Source organism: Rhinatrema bivittatum, chromosome 2, assembly GCF_901001135.1.
Source record: "Rhinatrema bivittatum chromosome 2, aRhiBiv1.1, whole genome shotgun sequence".
NCBI lineage: Eukaryota > Metazoa > Chordata > Amphibia > Gymnophiona > Rhinatrematidae > Rhinatrema > Rhinatrema bivittatum.
The window spans coordinates 708,782,080-708,805,526 of record NC_042616.1 but is presented as its reverse complement, the minus strand read 5'-3'; the positions used below and the strand labels follow the sequence as shown (position 1 = coordinate 708,805,526).

Below are 23,447 nucleotides of genomic sequence, written 5' to 3'. Positions count from 1 at the left end.
ACATTAATGAGGCCTATGATCATGGGGCATGTTGAACCTCAAGCTTTATAATTCGCGACATTTGAAAGATTGGCTTTGGCATACATCCTATTATACATCCTGGAAGTGGCTTTAGTACCAGTAAGTCCTTTGAGTTAAAATTGTACTCTTCATGAGTTTCCCTCTAAGCTTCTACCTAACCTCAGAGTTAAAAATTTCTCCAGGTTTGCCTATGGTGGGAAAAAGATTTAGCACTAGGAATACAAAAGATGAAATTTAAACTTGCAGGTTAGTTTCCTTTCCTTGAGTCTTGATAAACAGGAATACACTTGTTCACCACTGGAGGCAGAGAATTTCTCCCTTCTTTTTCTGATGTCAGCCTATATATTTATTCTAGGATAGCAGGGTGCACACAGTCAGTAGTCTATTGCCTTAGCTCACTTTCCCTGTATTACTGTATTTTGCTCCTCCTTTATTCACTACTTTTATCTATGAGAATTAAAGGCAAATCATAAGAAAAAAAGAAAATAAGCTCATACACTTATTCAGATCACAGTCTTTTCCCTCTCTGGTATCCCTCCTTGTTTCTTTCACTATGAAATAAGGATGAACTTTACATTACAGCTACATCTTTTTTTAAAATTCGCCATCTAGAAATTCAGTGCTGAGAAAGAGAAAGATTTCCCTCCAGAATTCTCCCTATTATCTCCTCTGGAGAATGTTCTAACTGATCTGTCAGGACTCAAGGAAAGGAAATTAAGTGGTAAGTTTAAATTTCACCTTCCTGTTTGTCCTGCAGATCAGTCCAGACAAATGGGATGTGCCCAAGCAGTGCTTACCCCGGGTGGGATGAGGTCCCTAAAATCTTTCTACCAAAGGCTGCCTCCTCTATTGTTCGCAGGTTCAGCCTATAATGCTTTACAAATGAATGTAAAGATAGACCATGTCGTCTCCCTGCAAATATCCCGTAGAAACACTAGCTTGTGCTCTGCCTAGGATACAGCCTGGAACCTCATCGAATGGGTTTTTAATTTGGGTGGCATTTATCTACCTTCCCGAATGTAGGCCTCTATAAATTGTTTCCTTGATCTATCTTGCAATGTATGCGTTGGACACCACTTGTTCCTATCTTTGGCCTCCAAAAAAGAAACTGTCTGACTTCCTAAAATCATTTGTAACCTTAAGATATTGCAACAGAGCTCTCCCAACATCTAGTAGATACACACGTTTCTTCATTTCAACACACTCTGATATTTCCTGGTTGATATGAAACTCCAACCCTACCTTAGGCAGAAAGGCTGAGACCATGCAGATTGTGACCCTGTCCTTGTAGAATGTCAAGAGGGGATCCCTATATGATAGTGCCTGCAGCTCCACTATCCTTCTCGCTGAGCAAATTGCCACCAAAAATACTGCCTTTTATGTCAAGTCCTTTACCAATGTGTCTCTTAGGGACTCAAAAAGTGCTTTTATTAAGGCCCTCAACATCAGGTTAAGGTACCATGCTGCCACTACCTGCTAAATTGGGGGAATGCACATGTTTTACTTCCCTGGGAAAATGAGACATCCAGAGAGACACCTATGTCCCTGCCACTTGGCCTCTGAAGCACATTAATGCTGATACCTATACTTTTAATGCATTCAATGCCAAACTCTCATTTAGGACTTCCTGCAGGAAGTCTAGAGTTGTTCGCACCTATGATTCGAATACAGCAATACCTTTCTCCTTTGCACCAAGTCTCAAACAACTTCCAGACCTTACCCATATGCAGATCATTTTCTTGCTCTCAAGAGGGTCGATACTACTGCATATGGGTAGTTTCTCTACTTTCTTCTTTTAATAGCCAAGCTGTAAGATAAAAAGGACTTGGATCTTCCATCACTGTCAGACCCTGGAGGTGAAAGCCATGGCATCTGCCTTTCCCTGCTCAATCTTACCAGATCTGCATACCATGGGTATCTGGGCCAATCCAGCATTCAGTATGACTCAGCCGTTGTGATCCAATAGTGTCCTTGAGGGAACACATAGTAGTTTGTTATCCAGCCAAGGCTAAATCAGTGCATCTATCCCTTCTGAACCTTTTCCTTGGATTCAGCTGAAATATGTTCTGGCCTTGGCATTCTGATGAGACTCCATCAGGTCCCATTGGGGCTGCCCCCAGGCCTCCTCTATGCTCACAAACACTTCCTGGATAGCTCCACTCTCCTGGATCCACTGTGTGCTGACTGAGATAGCAGGAATGAAAAACCGGCAAGCAGACTATATTACTTGGCATGAACTCTTTTAGATGGACTTCTGTCCAACTCAGGCTTCCTGTCTACTTCTCTAGCTGTGGGCTCTGAGGGCTGTCTTGCCTGTCCACATATGCTACCACCATAGCACTATCCAATAGCATTCTTACAGTTTTTCTCTTCACCTTGGAGAGAAAAGTGTCACATGCCAGCCTGAATGCTTTTATCTCCAACTGATTTATCATCCAGGCTGCTTCCCTTACTGACTACTTGCCCTGCACTATTTGCCCTTTGCAGGCTGGTGTCTGTTGTCAACGTCACCCATTTCAGCAGATCCAGGCTTATCCCTAAAACTGATATTGTTCAACCACAACTGGAGGATCTTCCTGGTCTCCACTGGCAAAACAAGCCTCTTCTCGCAATTGTGATGATGCAGACACAACTGTGCTTATAATGTCTCTTGGAAAGGAAGCAAGTGTGCCCTCGCCCAGGGGTCCAGATCTATGGCAGCAGCCACTGATCCTAGCACTTGCAGGTAGGCCATTGCCTGGGATTCCTGCTTGCTATCAATTTTTTCACCTGGGCTTACAGCTTAGAGACCCTTTTCCAGCTCATGAAAGCCTTCCCTAACGTTATATTGAAGCATGCCCCCAGATACCCCAGGGACCATGAAGGCTGTAAACAACTCTTAGACTCATTCACTACCCACCCCAATGCCCCCAAGAGCTGTCTCACCTTCAAGGTGGACTACTTGCTCGCTAGCCTCGACTTAACCCTTACCAGTCAGTCGTCCAAATAGTAGTGGACCAGAATCCCTTCCTTCACGTTGCTGCCACCACCATAACTTTAGTAAAGGTGCATGGTGCCATGGCCAAACCAAAAGACATGGGCTTGACTTGATAGTGGTCCTTTAGGACTTTGAACCTTGGACTATGAACCTTTAGGATAGTCCTTTAGGGCTTTGAACCTTGGATACCTCAGATGTGCTTCCCTAATGGGGATATGCAGATAGGTTTCTGCTAAATTTGGAGAAGTAATCAAATCTCCTCTCCTTAATGCCCCCATCATGGACCTCAATGTTTCCATCTTGAAATGGGATATTCTGATCTATCTGTCTACCTCCAGCATTTTTAAGTCTCATACCAGGTGAAATATGCCTTCTTTCTTTGGAACTACAAAGTAAAGGGAATAACATCCCCTTTCTATCATGGACTCAGGAACTGGTTCTACTACTTCCAGGTGGAGCAGTTTGTCTACTGTTGACTGAATGGCTCTTTTCTTTATTTGGGATCTGCATAGGGGCATTAGGTTTTAGTTGGGCATTGCCATGCCAAATAATCTCTAGGATCCATCTGTCTTTAGTAATATGGGTCCTCTTCTTGTAAAATCTTGTTAGCTGGCTGTCTGCTGAAGGAGCTGAGGATTGGACCTGAAAAACTTCCTTTGGAACCTCCGAGAATTCCCATCTCTTGGGAGGTTCTCTCTCTGCCTCCCTCCTGGCCATCTCAAAAAATTAGCCTAACTTGGGTCTTCTCCCTTTGCAGGTAGGACCCCCTACCTGGCCTATATTGCCTTGGGTATTTAGGGCAAACCTTAAAAGCTGTAAGCCCAGGTGAAGAAAAGATACTTGCTTCCTTTCCAAGAAACATTATAAGCACAGTGGTCTCTGCATCATCACAGTTACGAGAAGAGGCTTGTTTTGGCCTCAGCCTTCTAGCAAACTCTGAGGTTTAGAATCTCCTAGGTTCTTTACTAGGTTTTCTAGATCTTACCCAAATAAGCAGTCTTGGCAGTAAGTCAGCCACCCACTATCTTAGCCACAGAAACTTCCTTGCCATAATCACTGCAGCTATTTGCTTGAATGAGGTCCTAATTAGCTCATACAAAGTATCCGCCACAAATGCTGTCCGTCCCTGACACTACCTTGGCAGCATCTATATCAGTGTCTACTTTGCCTTGATCTACATGCCCATGCTGTAGCCATTTCACCATGTCTCTCGCTACATTCCCACCACCTGCAGAGATAGGTTGACCAACTCAAAGGACTTCTTTAGGAGAGATTCTGTCTTCCAGGCCTGTGCATCCTTGAGGGCTGCACCTCATTCAACTGGAACCAGAACTTTAAATTGACTTCGCTTCTTTTGCTGCAGTGGATATAATTGCTCCATATTATTTCTGACTCTCAGAGCTGTGTTCGGGGCCTCTCATTCCACCATAAACGTTTTCCTGATGGCTGAATGAGGAGGAAAGGCCCTGGATGTTTTCTTAATCCCCACAAGTATCAGATCCCCATGACTTTTATCCTTCTCCTCTTCAGTTAAGAATGAAGACAGTTTCACTTTTGCTATAAGCACAGCCAGCTCCTCCTTTCTAAAAAGTCTCATTGCCACATCGTTGCCTTCTTGTATATCACCTTCTCCATGTGAATCCTCCCCAGAGCCCGGAGATCTGTGCTGAGATTCAAGAGGACTACAGATCGAGAGGGAAAAGCTTGGTGAAATCTGGGAAACAGGTTACTTCTTTCCTCAGTCATGGCCTTTTAGCCCTAGTCTTCTCATTAGAGATGCATGAGGCCAAACTAGGGCCCGTGTTGTCAATCACTGCCTTACCTTTCATCCCCCTATATGCCTGGTACATCAGGATGACGAACTCCATGGAAAAAATCCATTTCTCCTTCACTGTTTCCTAAGCTCGGATCCCCTGACTTCACGCCTGCTTGAATTGAGCTTATCTTGCATTTGGCATCTGTGTTGCTGCCTCATTCTGGGGTCTTTTACCTGGCTGCCATTCCCCCAAAATTTCCACTGTGTGGGTATTAACTCCTTCCTCCCTGACACACCTTTCATATCTATCTCGCTACGCCAGCCTCTTACCTCTGCTATTCCCTTTTGTAACTGCTTCTCTCAGGAGGCTCCTGGCACATCAGACTGCATGTAGAAGGAACCCCTCCCCCCCTACTGAGCTCTGCTTGTGGCTCCCACAGATGAAACATTTCCTGCCTCTCTGCCATCGCTGTGTAGGGAGTGGAGAAGTAGAGATGGAGGGTTTGAGGCAACACAAATGATAGATGCCAAGGAATGTCCGTCAAGATGCTTTATTAGAAGATAAATCAATCCAATGAAAAACGCCCGACTCAGGCAGAGTTTCGCCCCCACACGGGGGCTGCGTCGGAAATATCTTATATGCATTTGATAATTTCCTTGTGCTGATGAATTTGACAAGTTGGAATGATATATTTGAACATCGTAACCTGGACTTATTCAAGGTTGTAATGGAGACTGTTGATTATGGTTATACACAGTACTGCACACCGAGGCTGGCTAGCTCTAAGGCCGAGGATAAAAAAACATACCTGAGAATTATAGTGAATTTGAACGGCATGAACAGGTGTACTGTACAGTTTAATGTGCAGTACTGCACGCCGGAGCTGGCTCGCTCTCAGTTCAGAAAATGTGGTCAGACTGTGCGCTGGTCTCCTGCTTGACGGAAGGGGTGGAGGGCTTGGACACACTTCTCCCACAGTGTTTCTCTCTTACTTTATTTACCTTGGCTTTTTTGGCCTAGCACTATGCAGGCAAAACATATCCCCACCAGGCCCAAATGGGACTGGACTTTGAGAGGGAAGAACAGTTTTACCTGTGGATCCTTTACCACTAGCTTTTTCCCTCTCCCAGTGTCACCACCACAGTTGGAAGCAGAGAATTACTGAATGTACACTCCCAGAATATATAGGCTGACGTCAGAAAAAGAAGGAAGACGTTGTCTGCCTCCACTTAGTGGTGAGTGTATATTCCCATTTGTCTGGACTGGTCTGCAGGATGTAGAGGCATGGGGTGTTTCAGATTTATTTATTTGTTTATGAAAACCAAAAGATAGTCATTCAATATTTCATTTGCTTGGTGGTAAAGGTCATGTGTTGAGCTTTCCAGAGGTAAGGGATAAATATTCTGTAGACACTAAATATTTACTTTATACCTTCAAGATAGGCACTGGGTAGAACTAATTTCCAGAAACACACTACTGAGGATATAAAGGAGTAGTTAAATATAGAAAAATCAAGAATCTCGTATGGTTTCATTCTTTTATTCTACATTAAACCAATTGGAGACAAAAGAGAATGGATGATTTACTACAGAAACAAGACACAAAGGCACATCAAGTTTGTTTTAAACAGAACAAACAAATCAGAACACTATTTTAAGAGAGAAAAAAAAAAAAAAAAAAAAAAAAGATATAAATGTAGGGCAGCCTAGGTCCTTGTACAGAGAGAATGTTCTAGCAATGGGAGGTTCAAGTGGATTTAGTGGGTGAGTGAGAGTCCTTCCACCTAAGGGGATGGGTTTTCAGCGAGTATAACTATATGTTTCTATGTGCACTAGGGGATTCAGGAATTTTGCTGGGATAGAAAGAATAAGAAGAGATAAAGGGGCTGGAAGACAAGGAGAAGCAACAAAGTGAAGTTGTCCTAGTCTAACTTTCCAGTGCCTGGATTTTCCTTGGCAGGAAGAGAACCCTTCTTTGGAGGGTTGAAACGGTTGTACCAGGCACATCTGACTACCAGAAGCAAGTAGGCCAGCTTGTGAGCAAGTTTAACCCATTAAGTCCAAAATTTTTTTAAGCAGCTGTGCTCTAAATAGGACACTGGGACATACCGGTAATGAGTTAAATGGAACTCTGTAAATGTTCCTGTGGAATTCAAAGAAAACCTGTGGGAGGAGAAGCAGGGTTCTAGTACTGGGAGATATTTGCATAAGATGAGTGTGGAAGTAAGTTTTTGCAATCTCTCTCCACATCTGTAGTTTATTTCTGGACTTTTATTTCATTGCACTTGCTGAAACTTGGATTTTTGTTTTCCCTTCTGTTTAGCACGCAACTGAGTGGACTGCTTTTTTTTTTTTTTTGGTAACCCTCTTTCAGTGGCCTGACAAGTGTATCCCAACCCCAGGATATCTTCCCCACTCTGCCCAGTACTCTTCAGTAGGAGATCCCTGGCAAAGCAGGGAGGGGTTATCATAAGTTTCTGAGGCAATTTTATTTCTCTCAGAAGGAGAGAATTTGTTAATCTCAGCCTCAGACTAAATGTATTCAATGTGGCAAGGATGTAGGTACCTTAGCTCACTTTTTTAGTCACACAAAGCTATTCAGTATTTTTGGAAGAAAGTAGTGAATTATTTGGGGAGTGTCTTGGCATACATCTTTCCGATGACATCAACAAATGTCTTGGGTAATAAACATCAGAAATTATGGATGACGGAAGCTTTGTTGTTGTCAAAAAAAAAATTATATATAGTAGAGGAATGCCTTGCACCATTTGCTCATCTTGCGGAAATAAGTAACTTAAGCGATTTAAAGAAAAGAGCCTTTCTGGATTCTTGGAACTCAAGTTCTTTGTCACATTCAAGCCGATGCAATATCAGCTGTGCGACCCTAGCATGTCCATGGCATCGGGTGCCCAGGAGAAGTGGCTATGCGCCAGTTAGGAAAACGGACGCTCAATTAATGAGCATCTGTTTTCCTAACCTGCTCAACAACCACAGGTTAAAAAAACAGAAGCTCAATTAATGGGCATACATTTCCCTAACTTGACCACTATCCAAAAAATTGTTTTTTCATGCTATAACATAAGAACATAAAAAATTGCCATACTGGGTCAGACCAAGGGTCCATCAAGTCCAGCATCCTGTTTCCAACAGTAGCCAAACCAGGCTACAAGAACCTGGCAAGTAGCCAAATACCAAGAACATCCCATGCTACTGATGCAATTGATAGCAGTGGCTATTCCCTAAGTCAACTTGATTAACAGCAGTCAAGGGACTTCTCCTCCAAGAATGTACCCAAACCTTTCTTAAACTAACTGCACTAACCACATCCTCTGGCAACAAATTCCAGAGCTTAATTGTGTGTTGAGTGAAAAGAATTCTCTGATTAGTTTTAAATGTGCTACTTGCTAACTTCATGGCGTGCCCCCTAGTCCTTCTATTATCCGAAAGTGTAAATGACTGATTTACATCTACCTGTTCTAGACCTCTCATGATTTTAAAGACCTCAATCATATCCCCCCTCAGCCATCTCTTCTCCAAGCTGAACAGCCCTAACCTCTCCAGCCTTTCTTCATAGGGGAGCTGTTCCATCCCCTTTATCATTTTGGTCTCCCTTCTCTGTACCTTCTCCATTGCAACTATATCTTTTTTGAGATGTGGTGACCAGAACTGTACACAGTACTCAAGGTGCGGTCTCACCATGGAGTGGTACAGAGGCATTATGACATTTTCCATTTTATTCACCATTCCCTTCCTAATAATTCCTAACATTGTTTGCTTATTTTATTATTTTTTTTGACTGCTGTAGCACACTGAGCTGACGATTTCAATGTATTATCCACTAGCTCTTTTTCCTGGGTGGTAGCTCCTAATATGGAACCTAACATTGTGTAATTTCTGCATGGGTTATTCTTCCCTATATGCAACACCTTGCACTTGTCTACATTAAACTTCATCTGCCATCTGGATGCCCAATCTTGCAGTCTCACAAGATCTTCCTGCAATTCATCACAATCCGCTCATGATTTAACCACTGAATAATTTTGTATCATCTGCCAATTTGATTACCTCACTCATATTCCTTTCCAGATCATTTATAAATATATTGAAAAAGCATGGGTCGCAGTACAGATCCCTGAGGCACTCCACCTCCCTCCACTGAGAAAATTGTCCATTTAATCCTACTCTCTGTTTCCTGTCTTTTAGCCAGTTTGTAATCCATGAAAGGACATCATCTCCTATCCCATGACTTTTTTGTTTTCTTAGCAACCTCTCATGAGGGACTTTGTCAAACGCCTTCTGAAATCCAAATACACTACACCTACCGGTTCACCTTTATCCACATGTTTATTAACCCCTTCATAAAAGTGAAGCAGATCTGTGTGGCAAGATTTCCCTTGGATAAATCCATGTTGACTATGTTCCATTAAACCATGTCTTTCTATATGCTCTTTAGAATAGTTTCCACTATTTTTCCTGGCACTGATGTCAGGCTCACTGGTCTATAGTTTCCCGAATCACTCCTGGAGTCCTTTTTAAATATTGGGGTTACTTTGACCACCCTCCAGTCTTCAAGTACAATGGATGATTTTAATGATAGATTACAAATTTTAACTAATACATCTGAAATTTCATTTTTGAGTTCCTTCAGAACCTTGGGATGCATACCATTTCGGTCCAGGTAATTTGCTACTCTTTAGTTTGTCAATCTGGCCTACTACATCTTCCAGGTTCACAATGATTTGCTGGATTCTCCTACTTAGTATCTGGATGAAAAGCATCATTTTGGGCTTTTTTTTTTTTTTTTTTTTTAAAGACGGCTCTGAGTGCCTAAAGTCTTAATGCCAGTTCCAGGGCAGGTGTTAAGTTTTCCATTTTAAAATGTACCAAAAAAAATCACTGTGCACCTGATGCATAGGTGGTAATAGCTAATAGCGATCATCACATGTAAATGCATGTAGATGAGGCTATTAGCTATGCGCTGGGTTGGACGCACTAATCCCCTTATTGTATCGGGTGGTAGCCTAGCGCATCCAAAACACGCATCCAAGAGCTCATTAGCCTGTACGCTAGGCTCAGCGCACGATATAGCATCGGCCTGATTGAGTGAGAAGTATTGTGTTAAATGATAAATGATTAGCCAGTGTTACCTAAGGTGTGTTATAAGCAGATTGTCTTCGTTACTTGAGAATATATTGCTGCCAATGCATTTGTAGGGTCGAGGGGGTGCGTTAGGAAAAGTGGGAATAGGAGGGATGTAATGTAAAAAGTTAATTGCTTCTTCTTTGCTATTGGCATGATAGGAAATACTATATATTATGCTGTTTGTTTTTGATTTTTTTGAACAAATTTAAAAAAAAATAAAATAAAAGGGAAAATACTAACAGAAAATTTTAAATTATAGAAAAGAAAGCAAAGGACAGTTTCCAGGTTTTGGTGTTGGTCTGTATTATCGCAATTCATATAATGTTTCTGGCCTGGTGGCAGGATATCACATATTTTGCCCCTAGGATTACAAAGAGCGCTTTTTCTGCTCATTCTTTTGTGGGGATTTTTTTTTAATTTTCTCTGTCAGCTTTGGAAGTGTGCACCTCTGATATCTTTGTATTTTGCACAGTATGGGAGAAGTGCATGTGTTTCTACTTATCCAGTGTTGCATTGCATGCAGAGACTGGCTTCTCAGGGTTTCCAGTTCAGCTTTTGTCTGCATATTTCTGTTTCCAAGTTGTGGTCACTTATTTTGTATTTGGTCTGTGTTCTGTGTGTGCGATTGAGGCGAGATATTCCAATCATGTGTAGTTTCTGTGTAGGGACTGATAACTGGCCAGCTTGTTCTATTTTCTAATAGGAGTTGTATTTGTGTTCTAGGGGCCCTTGCAATATTTGCAGTGCTGCCATTTGAGTCCTGGGAGTTCATGCCATTTTGTTGGTATAGCAGGTTTACTACAGGAGGTGCAGCATATGGTTTTATGCAAGGTTTTATGTTGCATCAGATTGCCTGGTACTGGAAGGGGTTAGTGTTGCCGTTACCAAGATGAAAGATTAAACCACTTAGAGAATCGAGCATGAAAACAGTTGCCACCATTTTCCAACCTAGTCTGTGATTGCTGCTGTTTGGCATTCTCACAGTAGCTCTGTCTCTTTTCTGGTAGTCTCCCTGTACTTACAGTTAAAAAAAAAAAGACCCTGTGTGATTCAACTGACTTTTGAATGGACAATCACCCTAAAGACATTTGCTAAGAATTCCATGCATTTCTCCAACATAAAAAAAAAAGATTATGCACATCAGACTGGTATGCCTTGCCATAAATTCAGCCAGAGTAAAAGCACCTACAAACGGAGGTATCCGATTTCAATTCAAGGTTATAGCTTTTGCCTCTGTGCAAACAGGATATTACTGTATTACTGTCAATAGGGAGAAGGTAAGATGATACCTTACCTAGCACTGCACACACATTTAGTGGCAGACAAGTGAAATGCTGTTGCAGTGTAAACAATTTACAGTACATGGGCTCCTTTGATGGATGTAGGTTTCCATCCATGTTACTTCAGGTTCACAACAACTCCTCAGCATATGAATGTCCTATATGGAGCAACAGGACCTACTATGGAATCTAAAGAATATTCTACAGTTCATGCATGATTAATACATTTTTCAAGATTAAATATTTCCCTAGTAAATTTCATGCCCCCGGCTGATTTCCAGTACTATAAATGCTCCATTCTTCCAGAGCAGATACAACAGAGAAGGGCCCTGTTGAATTACCTCAGCCTGGCTCTGAAGGGACCACCTCAAAGGGCAAGAGGGCAGCTCCATCACCAGCCTTGGCCTCTCAACTGATCCTGCCAGCAAGGAAACTTACTAGTGCCAACTGCTTGTTAAGAGATGTGGACAGCTGCCCCCCCCCAGGTACTAGTCAGACTACCACCTCATTTTATACAGGCCAATGAAGAACTTTCAAACAAGAACAATTTTGGTTTCTAGTAACCAGAGACAGATTTGAGCCAGTGGCTTAAATGTAAAAGGCTCTGTAAGAGCTGCTCTGTCGTTCTTTCTAGCTCACAGACTAGGATGAATATATTTATATACATTTTCAGCCCAGTCTGTTTTTGTAGCACAAACAATGCATTCCAACACTGGGCAATGCAGACAGTTATGAAGTCAGTGAACTACTTTTATTATCTAGGTGGGTCCTTAAGGTAACAGGAGATAAAGTGATTTACCAACAGTCACAATAAGCAACTGGGCAAGAGGAAGAACTTCACTTCTAGTCTCCTAGCTCCAAACCCATTATGCCGACCTCAAGGCCAATCCCTCATCCCTAAAACAGCCAGACACAGGCAGAAAGCAAGAATGCCCTCAGTCTAGACTTAAGCAGGACTTCCATAAAATAGGAAAAAAATAAAATAAAAAATTTCCTTCAGAAACTGTTTATATCCTTACAACAAATTTTAAGGATATATTTTCACCCTACAACTGATTAAGGAAGGGAAAAAGCACACACTGCATTCAGAGAGGTAACCAGTGCTTGACTGTAGATGGAAGTTGGCCAGATAAGAGATACAGATAATGGCTCCACCAATCGTGCCAGTTCCCCAATCGCCCTATCTTCTTTAGAGAGACCTGGTTAAGTGAGAGCAAACTGTATGCCTACCTGATGGTTTAGTACCATGTGGACACCGTGTGTTCGGATATCGGAAGAGAACTCCCCCAGGAACTCCAGGATATGCTCAATAGTAGCAGCGTATGGGAGGCCTCGCAGCCGGACACAGTCCCGAACATTGGCTGCAGGTAGGAATGGCTGAGGTAGCACAGGGATGATTGGAGGTGCTGGTAGAGGAATGAGAGGGACAGAGGAGTACCTGTTCAGCACCTGCACAGAAAATAAAAAAAAAAGGAGGGAGAATCTAAGGAGTCTGAATTCCATAATTCCACTCACGCCTGACAAATGCACAATAGGTTAAGTTCTATGGTCAGCAGCTGGGCTGTTGCTGTATGTATGTACGTACACACAAATATATATACATACACACATATAACACACACACACACACACACCATAAATTAACTTTATCCATGCGCATACACTTCTTGCCATTGGTGGAAATGAAATAAAAATTTGCATGACTAAAAAAAAATAAATAAAAAATACAATATTGTAGCAAAATTGTAAAATGTCCTTCATAATCTACTTTATTTGCAGGCTGCTCATTTATGCTCAAACACAGACCCTACTATTCCTGGGTTATTAGGTATAGTATTCAGCTCTGGATTAGTCAATTTAGCCTGGCTTCACTTCCTTTTTCTTTTCAGGATTACTGCAGGATTAAAATGTGGAATGGTTTCATAAACGCACAGAGTGCGATGCTAGATAAGGCCCCCATGAAGTCTGCCCAAATTTTCTGCCTGCTGAAACACCATAGACCACATCATCATCTCGGGCTTTACGTGACCTTCCTTGCAACCAAGGATCCTCTGTGCTTTCATGAATTCTGTTCGGGCTTAAGCTCCCATTACTCCCATTGGGAGGCTGTGCCATCCATTCGCTACCCTTTCTGTGAATAAAGGGTCCTTTATATTATTCCTGAAGCTGGCCCCTTTGAGCCTCGCTTCATGACCTCTTCTTCTAGAATGTCCTTTCCATTGAAAAATGTTCGCCTCAGATGCATTATTTACATCTTTGAATATCTCAATTATAACTCCTTCCACTCCGTCCCCCACTTCTGGGGTATATGCAAATTTAGGTCCAGAAGTCTCATTTCATCAAGCTTATAGCACAGACTACACTATTTTAGCAGCTTTTTCTAGAATACCTCCACTCTGTTTATAACTTTCTGGCGGTATGGCCTCCACAACTGAAGACAATATTGCAGACAAGGTTTTTCCATGTATGTTCAAACTTAGTTGCTGAATTGACCAAAACACAAAAAGCACAAATCCCAAAATAAAAACTTTATTTGCCTTATAGTTAAAGTTATGCATGGAAGATAATAAAGCACAGAATATATGCAATCCCAATCTTACATACTCCTATGTACATCGACTCCAGCGCTCTCCTGGAATAGCTAATCCCAAAGTGAAACTCTCTCCTACAACGAACACAAACTGCATCAGACCTACAGCATCTGTGCCTTCACTACTGAATTAAAGAGATGAGAGAAAATAGCACTGTGCTCTCACTGTAACGCTCTTGAATTTTTTTTTGTCGGTGTGAGGGGGAGGAAGGGATGGAGGCAGTATCGCAGCATTAACATATTTCAAACATAAAAGATTTTGGATAAATATTTATCGAGTTTTATACCCCATCATTCGGTTTCGCCATCATAACAGTTTACAAAAAATACAAAGGTTATAAGGTTAAGGAGGATAACAAGGGTTTCAAAAAGGTTCAAAAGACTGTTAACATAGGGATATAATAAACAGGTTAGCTGCTGTTAAACACATTAATGTAAGTTAAACACATTAACGTACAGTGGAGATGCAGAGTCATACAAAAATCCAAAATCAGGAGATTCTTAATACAATTCCTGCATACACATCAAAATAAGTACATTGGTGGAAACACTGCTCATTACCCTAACAACCTTTAGTACAAATGCAAGGCCAACGCTTGAAGCACACATTCTCATCTTACGTTCCATTCTGGCAAGCAACTGTGGGTGAACATTGGGGGGGGGGGAAGCTTTCATTTTGTGACATTTAATGTGTATCGCTTCCCAAGCTGTTTTTTGGTTTTTTTTTCTATGAGGGACGCAATATACCCTATTGTGGACTACCATGGTAGTTTTCCATCTAGGTTTTATCAAACTTGCAGGTAGACATCAGCAGTAGCGGAAACAGCACCCTCAAGACACTAAGAGTAGGATGAAATGGCACAAATACCCCAAGGCACCAAAAGAAGAACAAAGTGGCACAAACAGTGGCACCAACATACCAAGACAATAAGAGCGGAAAGCAGCACAAACAGTGATAAACTGACACCAACAGTGGTAAGAACATCCAACATCCCAAGGCATTAAAAAGGAGGGACAAAGTGGTATAGACATTGGTTTGATCACCCCAAGCTGCCAAAAGAGGGACCAAGCAACACAAAAACAGAGGCACAAAAAGACCAAGGCACTGATAGAGCAATTATTGCTCTGGTGTACCGTGAAGGTCCATACCAGGCTTGATGTGTAAATCAGCTGTCGGACCTGGGGATCAGGCAAAAGATTGCTTGAACTATCAAGTAGCCAAAAGATGGCCAACTTAAGATCCCTAGGGAGGGCAAAGCCAGAGGAAACGCTAGAGATCCATAGCAGTCCCAATGAGCAAATTGGTTGTCAGATCAGGGAATAAGGGAGAAAGACTAATTGAACATCTAGCAGCTGAAGGATGGTGAACTATCCCGCGGCAAGGTGAAGCATAGGGAGAGACTCTGGAGGAGGTCTGTAGTGGTCCTGATGAACTCTCTATGGCATCACTGGGGGAAGAGCATGGAAGCTCAGATTTGGAAATCAGCTTTCCTCTTTGCTGAGTTTTTGCTGATGCTTATAGTGGAGGGACAGCTATTCCAGCATGTCAGTCTCCCTTGCAAGCACTGAGCGGAGTTGAGTAGCAGGAGCAGAGGCATCAAATATGCCAAGATACTGAGGGCCAAGGAGACAGCAGATGCAAAAACAACTTTCCAAGGCAATGAGGGAAGAACAAGGAAGCAGGAGCTGTGATTAAAATACCCTAATACACCACAAGAGAAAGAATGCAGCCAGGCAACGTGAGAAGGGCAAAGTATCATGAACAGTGGCATGTAAACCCCAGAGCACCACACACACGAGGGGCAGAGCTGTATGAAGATGGGGCAGGAACCGTCCAAGGCATCCAGAGAGGAACAAAGTGAAACTATGGTACGAACAGCCCAAGGCATCATGAGGGGAGCACTGGCATGAACTGCAACAAACGTTTCTTACGGAATAATGGATTTTAAAGAAATATTTTATTTTATTTAGCAGTTTTTTATACCGACCCTCATAGTAGATAACCATATCGGATCGGTTTACATTTTAACAAAGGGTAAAACTGAGGTAACAGTTCTGGTAAATAATAGATAACAAAGGAAAAGGAATAAGTCAAAGTTACAATCAACAAGGTATGGAAAACTTGGAGGCTTAAGGACAAGCTGGAAGGAAGATAGAGGCAGGAAGAATAAATATAACATGATACAAATAATTTAACGGGTTAGAGCATATGCTTTAACCAGGAAATGCCAGTGTCCATTGTTCAGGAGGAAGTGTGTCAAAGTCCTTGTAAGAAGTGAGGCTCAAACTAGTGATTATCCGGTGGATCTGGGAAGGCTTGGTGAAAGAGCCACGTCTTTAGTCTTTTTCTGAAGGTTAAGAGGCAGGGTTCCAATCTGAGATTTGCTGGGATATTGTTCCAGATAGCTGGGCCTGCAATTGAAAAAGCTCTGTTTTTGGTCGTAGAGAGGCGAGTGGCTTTAGTAGGGGGAAATTTCAGAGTGCCTTTGTGGATATCTCTCGTTGGTCTGTTAGAGGAGTGGAGTTTGAAAGGGATATCCAGGTCGAGTTGGAGTTGCTGATGGATGGTTTTGTGTATTAGGGTAATAGATTTGTACAGGATTCTGAAATTTACTGGTAACCAATGTAGGTTTCTGAGGACGGGGGAGATGTGTTCACCGCGGCTGGAGTTGGTCAGCAGTCTCGCTGCCGCATTTTGTATCATCTGCAGTGGTTTGGTGGTAGATTTAGGGAGGCCTAGAAAGAGGGCACTGCAGTAATCTATTTTGACGAACAGAAGAGCCTGGAGGACTGTCCTGAAGTCTTGGAAAAATAAGAGTGGTCTCAGTCGTTTCAAAACCTGTAGTCTGAAGAAACTGTCTTTGGTAGTTGTGTTGACCATTTTTTTAAGGTTTAGACGATTGTCTATTATTACCCCAAGGTCTCTGACGTGCGTACAGGTGATGTGAGCATTGTGCGGTGAAGGTGGAGGAAGATTGTTTTCATTTGAAGAGATGAAGAGAAGTTCCGTCTTTGCGGCATTGAGGACCAAGTTTAAACTGTTGAGTAGATTAGTAATGGATAGAAGACAGTTATTCCAGTAGGTGAGAGCTTTTGAGATGGATTCTGTTATTGGGATTAGAATCTGTACATCATCTGCGTACAGATAGTGAATTAGGTTGAGGTCTGTCAGTAGTTGGCAGAGGGGGAGGAGGTATATATTAAAGAGGGTTGGAGATAAGGAGGATCCTTGTGGTACGCCAAGGGAAGATTTTGTTAGAGGTGACTCCTTGTTATTGATTTTGACTTTAAAAGTCCTATTGCTGAGAAAGGACCTGAACCAGTTGTGGGCTGATCCGGAGATGCCGATATCCTCAAGGCGATCCAGGAGGATGGTGTGGTTGACTGTGTCAAATGCCGCCGAAATGTCTAACAGAACTAATAAGAAGGAATGTCCTTTGTCTAATCCCATTATAATATGGTCTGTAAGCGAAATGAGGAGGGTCTCCGTGTTGCGTGATTTCCGGAAGCCATATTGCGAGGGGTATAGGATCTTATGGTCCTCTAGATATTCTGAAAGCTGGGTGTTTACCAGTTTCTCTGTAAGTTTGGCAACGAATGGTAGATTGGAGATGGGTCTAAAGTTGGCTAGTACATTAGGGTCTAGATTGTGTTTCTTGAGGAGGGGCTTAAGAGAAGCGGTTTTTAGGCTGTCTGGATAGCTTCCTTGAGTTAGAAGGCTGTTAATAATATTTGTTAGAGGTCCTGAGATCGTGTCTGGAATAAGCAGCAGGAGTCTTGATGGGATATTATCAGCCGGATGACTAGATGGTTTCTGTCTTTTTAGAATGGATTCAATCTCTTTGGTGGAGATTAATTCGAAGCTGTCCAACTTAGGTTTAGCGAACAAATTGCAGTTCTCATCTGATTTGAGAGGTGTTGTATTAGGAGGAAGGAGGGCGAGAGTATTTAGGATCTTCAGTTGAAAAAATGAGGCGAGTTCATTAGCCTTGGATAGAGCTTGTTCGTCTGGAATAGGTGGCGGGGTTGATTTAGTTATTTGTGTTACGTAAGCAAATAGGGCCTGGGCGTCATATTGGTAGTGGTGTATTTTGTTGGCGTAATATTCCTTTTTTTTTTGTAGTATGCAGGTCCTATAGCGATGTAAGAAACCCTTGTATGCTGAAAGGGTAGTTGGGTTGGGGGTTTTTCGCCATCTATTTTCTTTATGGCGTAAGTCCTGTTTCATCTGTTTTAGTTCGGTGCTGAACCAAGGTTGATTCCCCCTTTTTTTTGGATTGATTGTTTTGGAGGTTATTGGGCACCATTTGTTTGCGACTGCTTCAGTAATTGTTTGCCAGGAAGATAGGGCTGAGTCGGGATTAGACAGGTCCAGGTTGGAGAGTTCCTTGGAGAGCTGCTCGCTGAGTATATCAGATGGACATGCTTTCCTGAATTGAATGGTGGAAAGGTGCGGAGAGGTGTGAGTCTGTTTGTATGTGGAGAAGGATGATTCTATCAAGAAATGATCTGACCAAGGGATTGGGGTACATGTGGGATCGACCGTGCATGTGAATTTAGAGTTAATGAATATTAAATCCAGGATGTGACCAGCTTTGTGTGTGGGGCTGTTGATAGTCTGAGAGAATCCCATAGCAGTGAGGGTGGTGAGGAAGGCTTCGCAGTTCGCAGATCGCGGTATAGCGTCTGTATGGAGGTTGAAATCACCCATAATCATAGTTGGTAGGTCTAAGTTAATATGTTTTGCTATGGATTCTATGAGGGGTGAAGGGTCGGTTTCTAAAACTCCAGGAGGAGCGTAGACTAACAACATTTGTAGAAGTTTTGACTTGACTAATCCTAGTTCCAATTTGGATTCAGTCTTGATGGTGTGAGCGGTCAGTCTGAGTTCTTTCTTAGAGGCTAGAAGAAGTCCGCCTCCTCTTTTTTTGTGTCTATGGAAGGTGAAGATGTCATATAACTGGATAGGTAGTTGGTTGGTTAAGGCAATGTCCGAGTTTTTTAACCAGGTTTCTGTGATGGCACAGATGTCTGGGTTGGAGTCCAGGAGGTAATCATTGAGGATGTGTGTCTTTTTAGTTAAAGATTGTGCATTGAGGAGTGTTACTGAGAGTAGCGTGAGGCCTAGAAGTTGGTTCAAAGGAGACGTCATGATTGGAATAATTCTTTTTTGTAAGCCGTTTGTGGAGTTAGGTAAGGAGATTCTCCTCTGGTTGTAGATGATTGGGATGTTGTGTGTGAACATGATGAATGAGGTTCCGGAAGAGGTTTAGTCTGAGCAATATTTTGATTGTGACTGGATACAACTGGTGAGAGTCTGTATGAAGAAGAGATGTCTGTGGACGGATGAAAGAGGTGTTTGTCTGAGTGAAGGGCGGTTTGGATGATTGTTGAAGGAAGTCTATAAGTTAGTTGGATTGATTGGAGGAGTGCTCAGTCCTCCTTTGGTGTGGGTGGTTGTTTGATCAAGTGGTGGTAGAGCTCCACTTCTGGAGGTCACTTAGTTTGAGTGCTGACGTTGAGTGCTGGGGAGAAATGCTGGGGCGAATCTTGGTTGAGAGCTGATGTTGAGTGCTGAGATTTGTATGAATGTTTAAAGCTTGCTGGAGAGGCTGGATGAATGCTGGACGCTTGCTGGAGAGGTGGACTTTTCTTCTATCCGTCTGAAACGGTTACATCTGAATCTTTGCTGGCTGTTGCCTTTGTTGAAGATATCGGTTGTTCCACGGGTAAGGTTCTGGGCCTCCTGAGGGCTCGCCGAAGGGGCGAGACAAAGGGGCAGGCCCCTTTGTCGCGCTCCTTCGGCGCGCGACGCTCGGCGCGCGGCGCCTAGCAGGGTAGGATTTAAATCCCTGCCGGGCTCTCTCTGGTTGGCTGCCTTCTGTTTTGGGGCGGGCCTAGGCGCGTTTTTTTCTTTTTTTTCAGGTTTTTTCCTTCGCCGGAAACGGCCTCGGCGATCGCGGCTGGCGTCGGGGTCCCCCGGGTGGGGAGGCCGAACACTGACCTGACCTTCCCCCGGTGGGGCTCCGGCGCCGGTCGCGCAGGTCTTCGGTCGCCGCGTGGAGGAGAGAGAAGGGAGCTACATTTCCTCTCAAACACATTTCCTCTCAAACACATTCTGCTTAAAAAAAAAAAAAAAGTAAATACAGTTTTTTTTTTTAAAGGCCTGTAAATATGGGAAGGAAAAATGATATGAAAGAATGGTTATACAATGCTGATCATTGGAAAGATTTACACCTATATAACCCAGAGTGGATTAAGGCATTGAATGAGAGGCAGGGCAGGAGAAGCAATAACAGCAACACCTCAAGGCAGGGATGGCCAACTCCAGTTCTCAAGAACTACATACAGCTTTGTGTTTCTGGATATCTGTAATAAATATGGAGGTAGGCTTGCACACAATGGAGGCAGTGCATGACAATTTCTCTCATGCATATTCATTGTGGATATCCTGAACATCAGACCTATTTGTGGCTCTTGAAGACTGGAGTTGGCCAATCCTGTCCAAAGGCAATAATTGAGAGCCAAGACAACACCACCCTAGCTATTTTCTTGCACCCTTCGATCAGATTCCAGCCAGGATGATGCAACTGCCATCCTTGCATCCTAGCCCAAGTGTTGCAGGATCAGAGGCAACACCACCTCATAGTATTGAGGGAAAACCAAGGCAGCAGGTGCAGATGCAAAAATATAACAATACAGCCCAGTGTCAAGTCCCCTCTCATCTGGTGGGCACAGAAAATGTAGCATAATGAAGACTGCCTCCTCTGAGCCACAGTCCTTCAGGCTGAGGATGACCTTAAGATATTGTTCAGTGAATAATGGCCCATCACCCATGGTTCACTGGGATCAGGCCTCCTCACAGCTGTTTTGCTTAAGAACAGACTACCATGTGCGAACATAGTCCACACTAAGGCTAAATACTGGATGAATCCAACAGTCAGTAAGCACCATAAGGGAATTTTGAAAGAACTTTAAAGGGGGGGGGGGGGGGGGAATGGCCAAAGCAGTAGAAGCCAAGGCAAAAGCATCACAAGATACCAAGAGAGGGCAAAGCGGTAGGAGTACTGGCATTAACACCCTAAAGCAGCGATTCTCAACCGGTGTGTCATGACACACCAGTGTGTCGCAGCTCCCAGTGTCTCACTGCCCCCTTGTGCTTCCCTTCTCCCCAGGGGCGGAGCTGAAGAGCGCAAAGATGCTGTGTGCCGCCGCTGGGGGCCAGGGTTATTGGGCCAATGAGAAGAGGCTCCATGTGAGCTTGTGTGTGTATGAATGGCAGCTTTGTGTGTGATTGAGAGACAGAGACTGGACAGGGAGGTGACTGGTGTGTGTGTGTGTGTGTGTGAGGAAGAGAGACTGGTTAGGGAGGTTACTGGTCTATGTGAGACAGAGATTGTATGTGAGTGACTGGTTGTGGGTATTAAGGAAGAGGACAGAGCTTCAGCAGCCACTGCTGCTTCTGGTGAGTACTATTGGTCTGCAAGGGAAAGGAGAAGGAAAGTTGCTGGAGAGGGTAAGAAAAGGTGGCTTTTTAAGTTTATTTTTCTTGATTGACTGCCATTTTAATTATTATTGGGTATTATGTGATGTCTGTTTTGAAATATTTTATTGATATTTGGACAATTTTAGATAATTTTTATGAGTTTTTAATTGTTGGATGTTATTCTGTTCATCAGCTGTTTTGTAACATTTATTAGTATAACTTTATAATTATTTCTGAGTGGGGATCTATAGCAGCTTGGCTTGCTCTGTTTTCCTAATAGGAGGTGCATTAGTGTTTAGGGCCTGGTTAAATACTTGTAGTGTTGCCTTTTCATAGATAAGGTTGTTACTGTTTGAGTGTGTTCCATATTACAGGTTTAACTTTGTACGGATTCGTTTGTGTGCATTATTATGTTAAGTGCCATATTTCTCTTTCCTTTTCTCCAGGTTTGTACTGCATACAGAGTGGCTTTTTTGGTTTTCCATTCCAGTTTGTCTCCATATTTATAATTTGTAGTTTTTCTGTACTTGGTGAAGGTCAGTTCTGGGTGTGTGACTGAGGTGAGGTATTTTACTAGCATGTAGGCATTTGTATCAATCTTATTTGTTGTGTTTTCTCAATAGGACATGCATTAGTGGTAAATTACTGTCTTTTCATAAGGAGGGCTATTGTGCCTGGTAGTAAAGGTGTTTATTTTGCTTTTACTGAGATGTCATCAGAACCAGAATATCTTTTTTTGTATGGGGAGTTGTATGGGTAATGCCCTAGTTCTGCTCTGCACCCATTGTTGGGGTTTGAGGGGGTTGCTGAGGATGTAGAATATATATTTACATTTTGCCCCGTGACGGTCACATGTTCAGTGTGTCACACATGTGAGAACCATCTGTCAGGTATATCCTGGCCGAAAAATGGTTGAGAACCACTGCCCTAAAGTATAGATGCAGAGCAAGGCAACAAGAAGAGCAGCAAACACCAAGGCCCAGAGCAATAGGATAAAAAAAGCAAAGAAAGGGACATTAACACTGCAAAGCATAGCTGCAAAGTGAAGCAGCAATAAGAATGGCATCAACATCCTATGGCAAAGAGAATGAGACAAGGTAGAAGAGTGATATCAACATCCAAGGCACAGCGTGCAGAGTAAGGCAGAAGCTGCAACCAGATTTCTAAGCATCCAGAGAGGGGCAGGTGGGGTTTGTTTGGTTTTTTTTTGTTTTTTATATATATTTTTGGGGCCAAATCACTCCAGTGCAATCAAGAGGCAGGGGAGGAGAGAGAGACCAGAAAGCAACAGCAAGACTTATGACAAAGCACGCGTATTAGTTCAATGTAGTTGTACACTCAGCATGCCTGCCACTCATATGGAAATTCAGGGAAACTTGTGTACAGGGAGGTTTATCATAATGAAGCAATAAAAAAAAAAAAAAGCTATTTTACTAAAGACCAACTTTTCCCAATGAGAACAATATAGCTTCACGATGTTTTCCACCACATGCTGGTTGGTGGGTAGGAAAGGAAATGGTGGGCCTTCGGTGCCCAGTATGCCAAGGAGTCTGTGGTTTTGGCATCTGCAAGGTGCAACATGACTGAAGTTTATGTAGAGGTCTTCTTTGGTGCTGGTGGTGGAGGGGAGGAATAATTCTCTGCTGAACTTGTGGCCTGTGTCAGGAGAGCCCATCCTGCAGTGGCCATTGCGGGGTGGGGGAGATAGATAAAAGTGGGTGAGAAAGTGGTAGATGACAGGGTGCTGCTGAGAGTATCTACTGCTCTACCTCTTGTGCTCATATTTCTGAACTCTAGCCACGTGCTTTTCCTTCTAGTAGCTCACTGTTAGCCTGAAGGGCAATACTCCCTCTCACTCCATGGGTGGCCAATGTGTAAGAATCCAGCCAGCTGAAGGGTTTGAGTAGTCCAGAAGCACCAAACACTTCTGGTACCACTTCACTGTTCCTGCCAGAATTCCTTTAATTTCTCCTCCATGATATTGACTATGGCAATGTCTTAGCCCACAGTGGCTGTTGAACTCAGAGCCCCTATGGAATCCTTGAGGGGCTTCAAGATATGCACCACCTGCATCATGTGTACCAATCCTGATGCCCCAAGAGGTGATCCAAACCTATGTTGTCAGTTGCTCCAATATCCACTGCATCATGAAGCAGGTAGAATTCCACCTGGTGCCCATATCCTGAATAAAGAGG

At 43.0% G+C, this 23,447-nt stretch overlaps 1 protein-coding gene across 4 annotated transcripts in view; it reads right to left on the bottom strand.

The window, feature by feature from the left end:
- Nucleotides 1–23,447, bottom strand: part of ESRP1 (epithelial splicing regulatory protein 1) — a 162,969-nt gene that overhangs the window by 59,341 nt on the left and 80,181 nt on the right. For all 4 annotated transcript variants that reach the window (XM_029591713.1, XM_029591715.1, XM_029591712.1 and 1 more), the window contains exon 11: nt 12,407–12,625. In XM_029591713.1, coding sequence (XP_029447573.1) covers nt 12,407–12,625 — 219 coding nt within the window. The remainder of the gene's footprint in view (nt 1–12,406; nt 12,626–23,447) is intronic.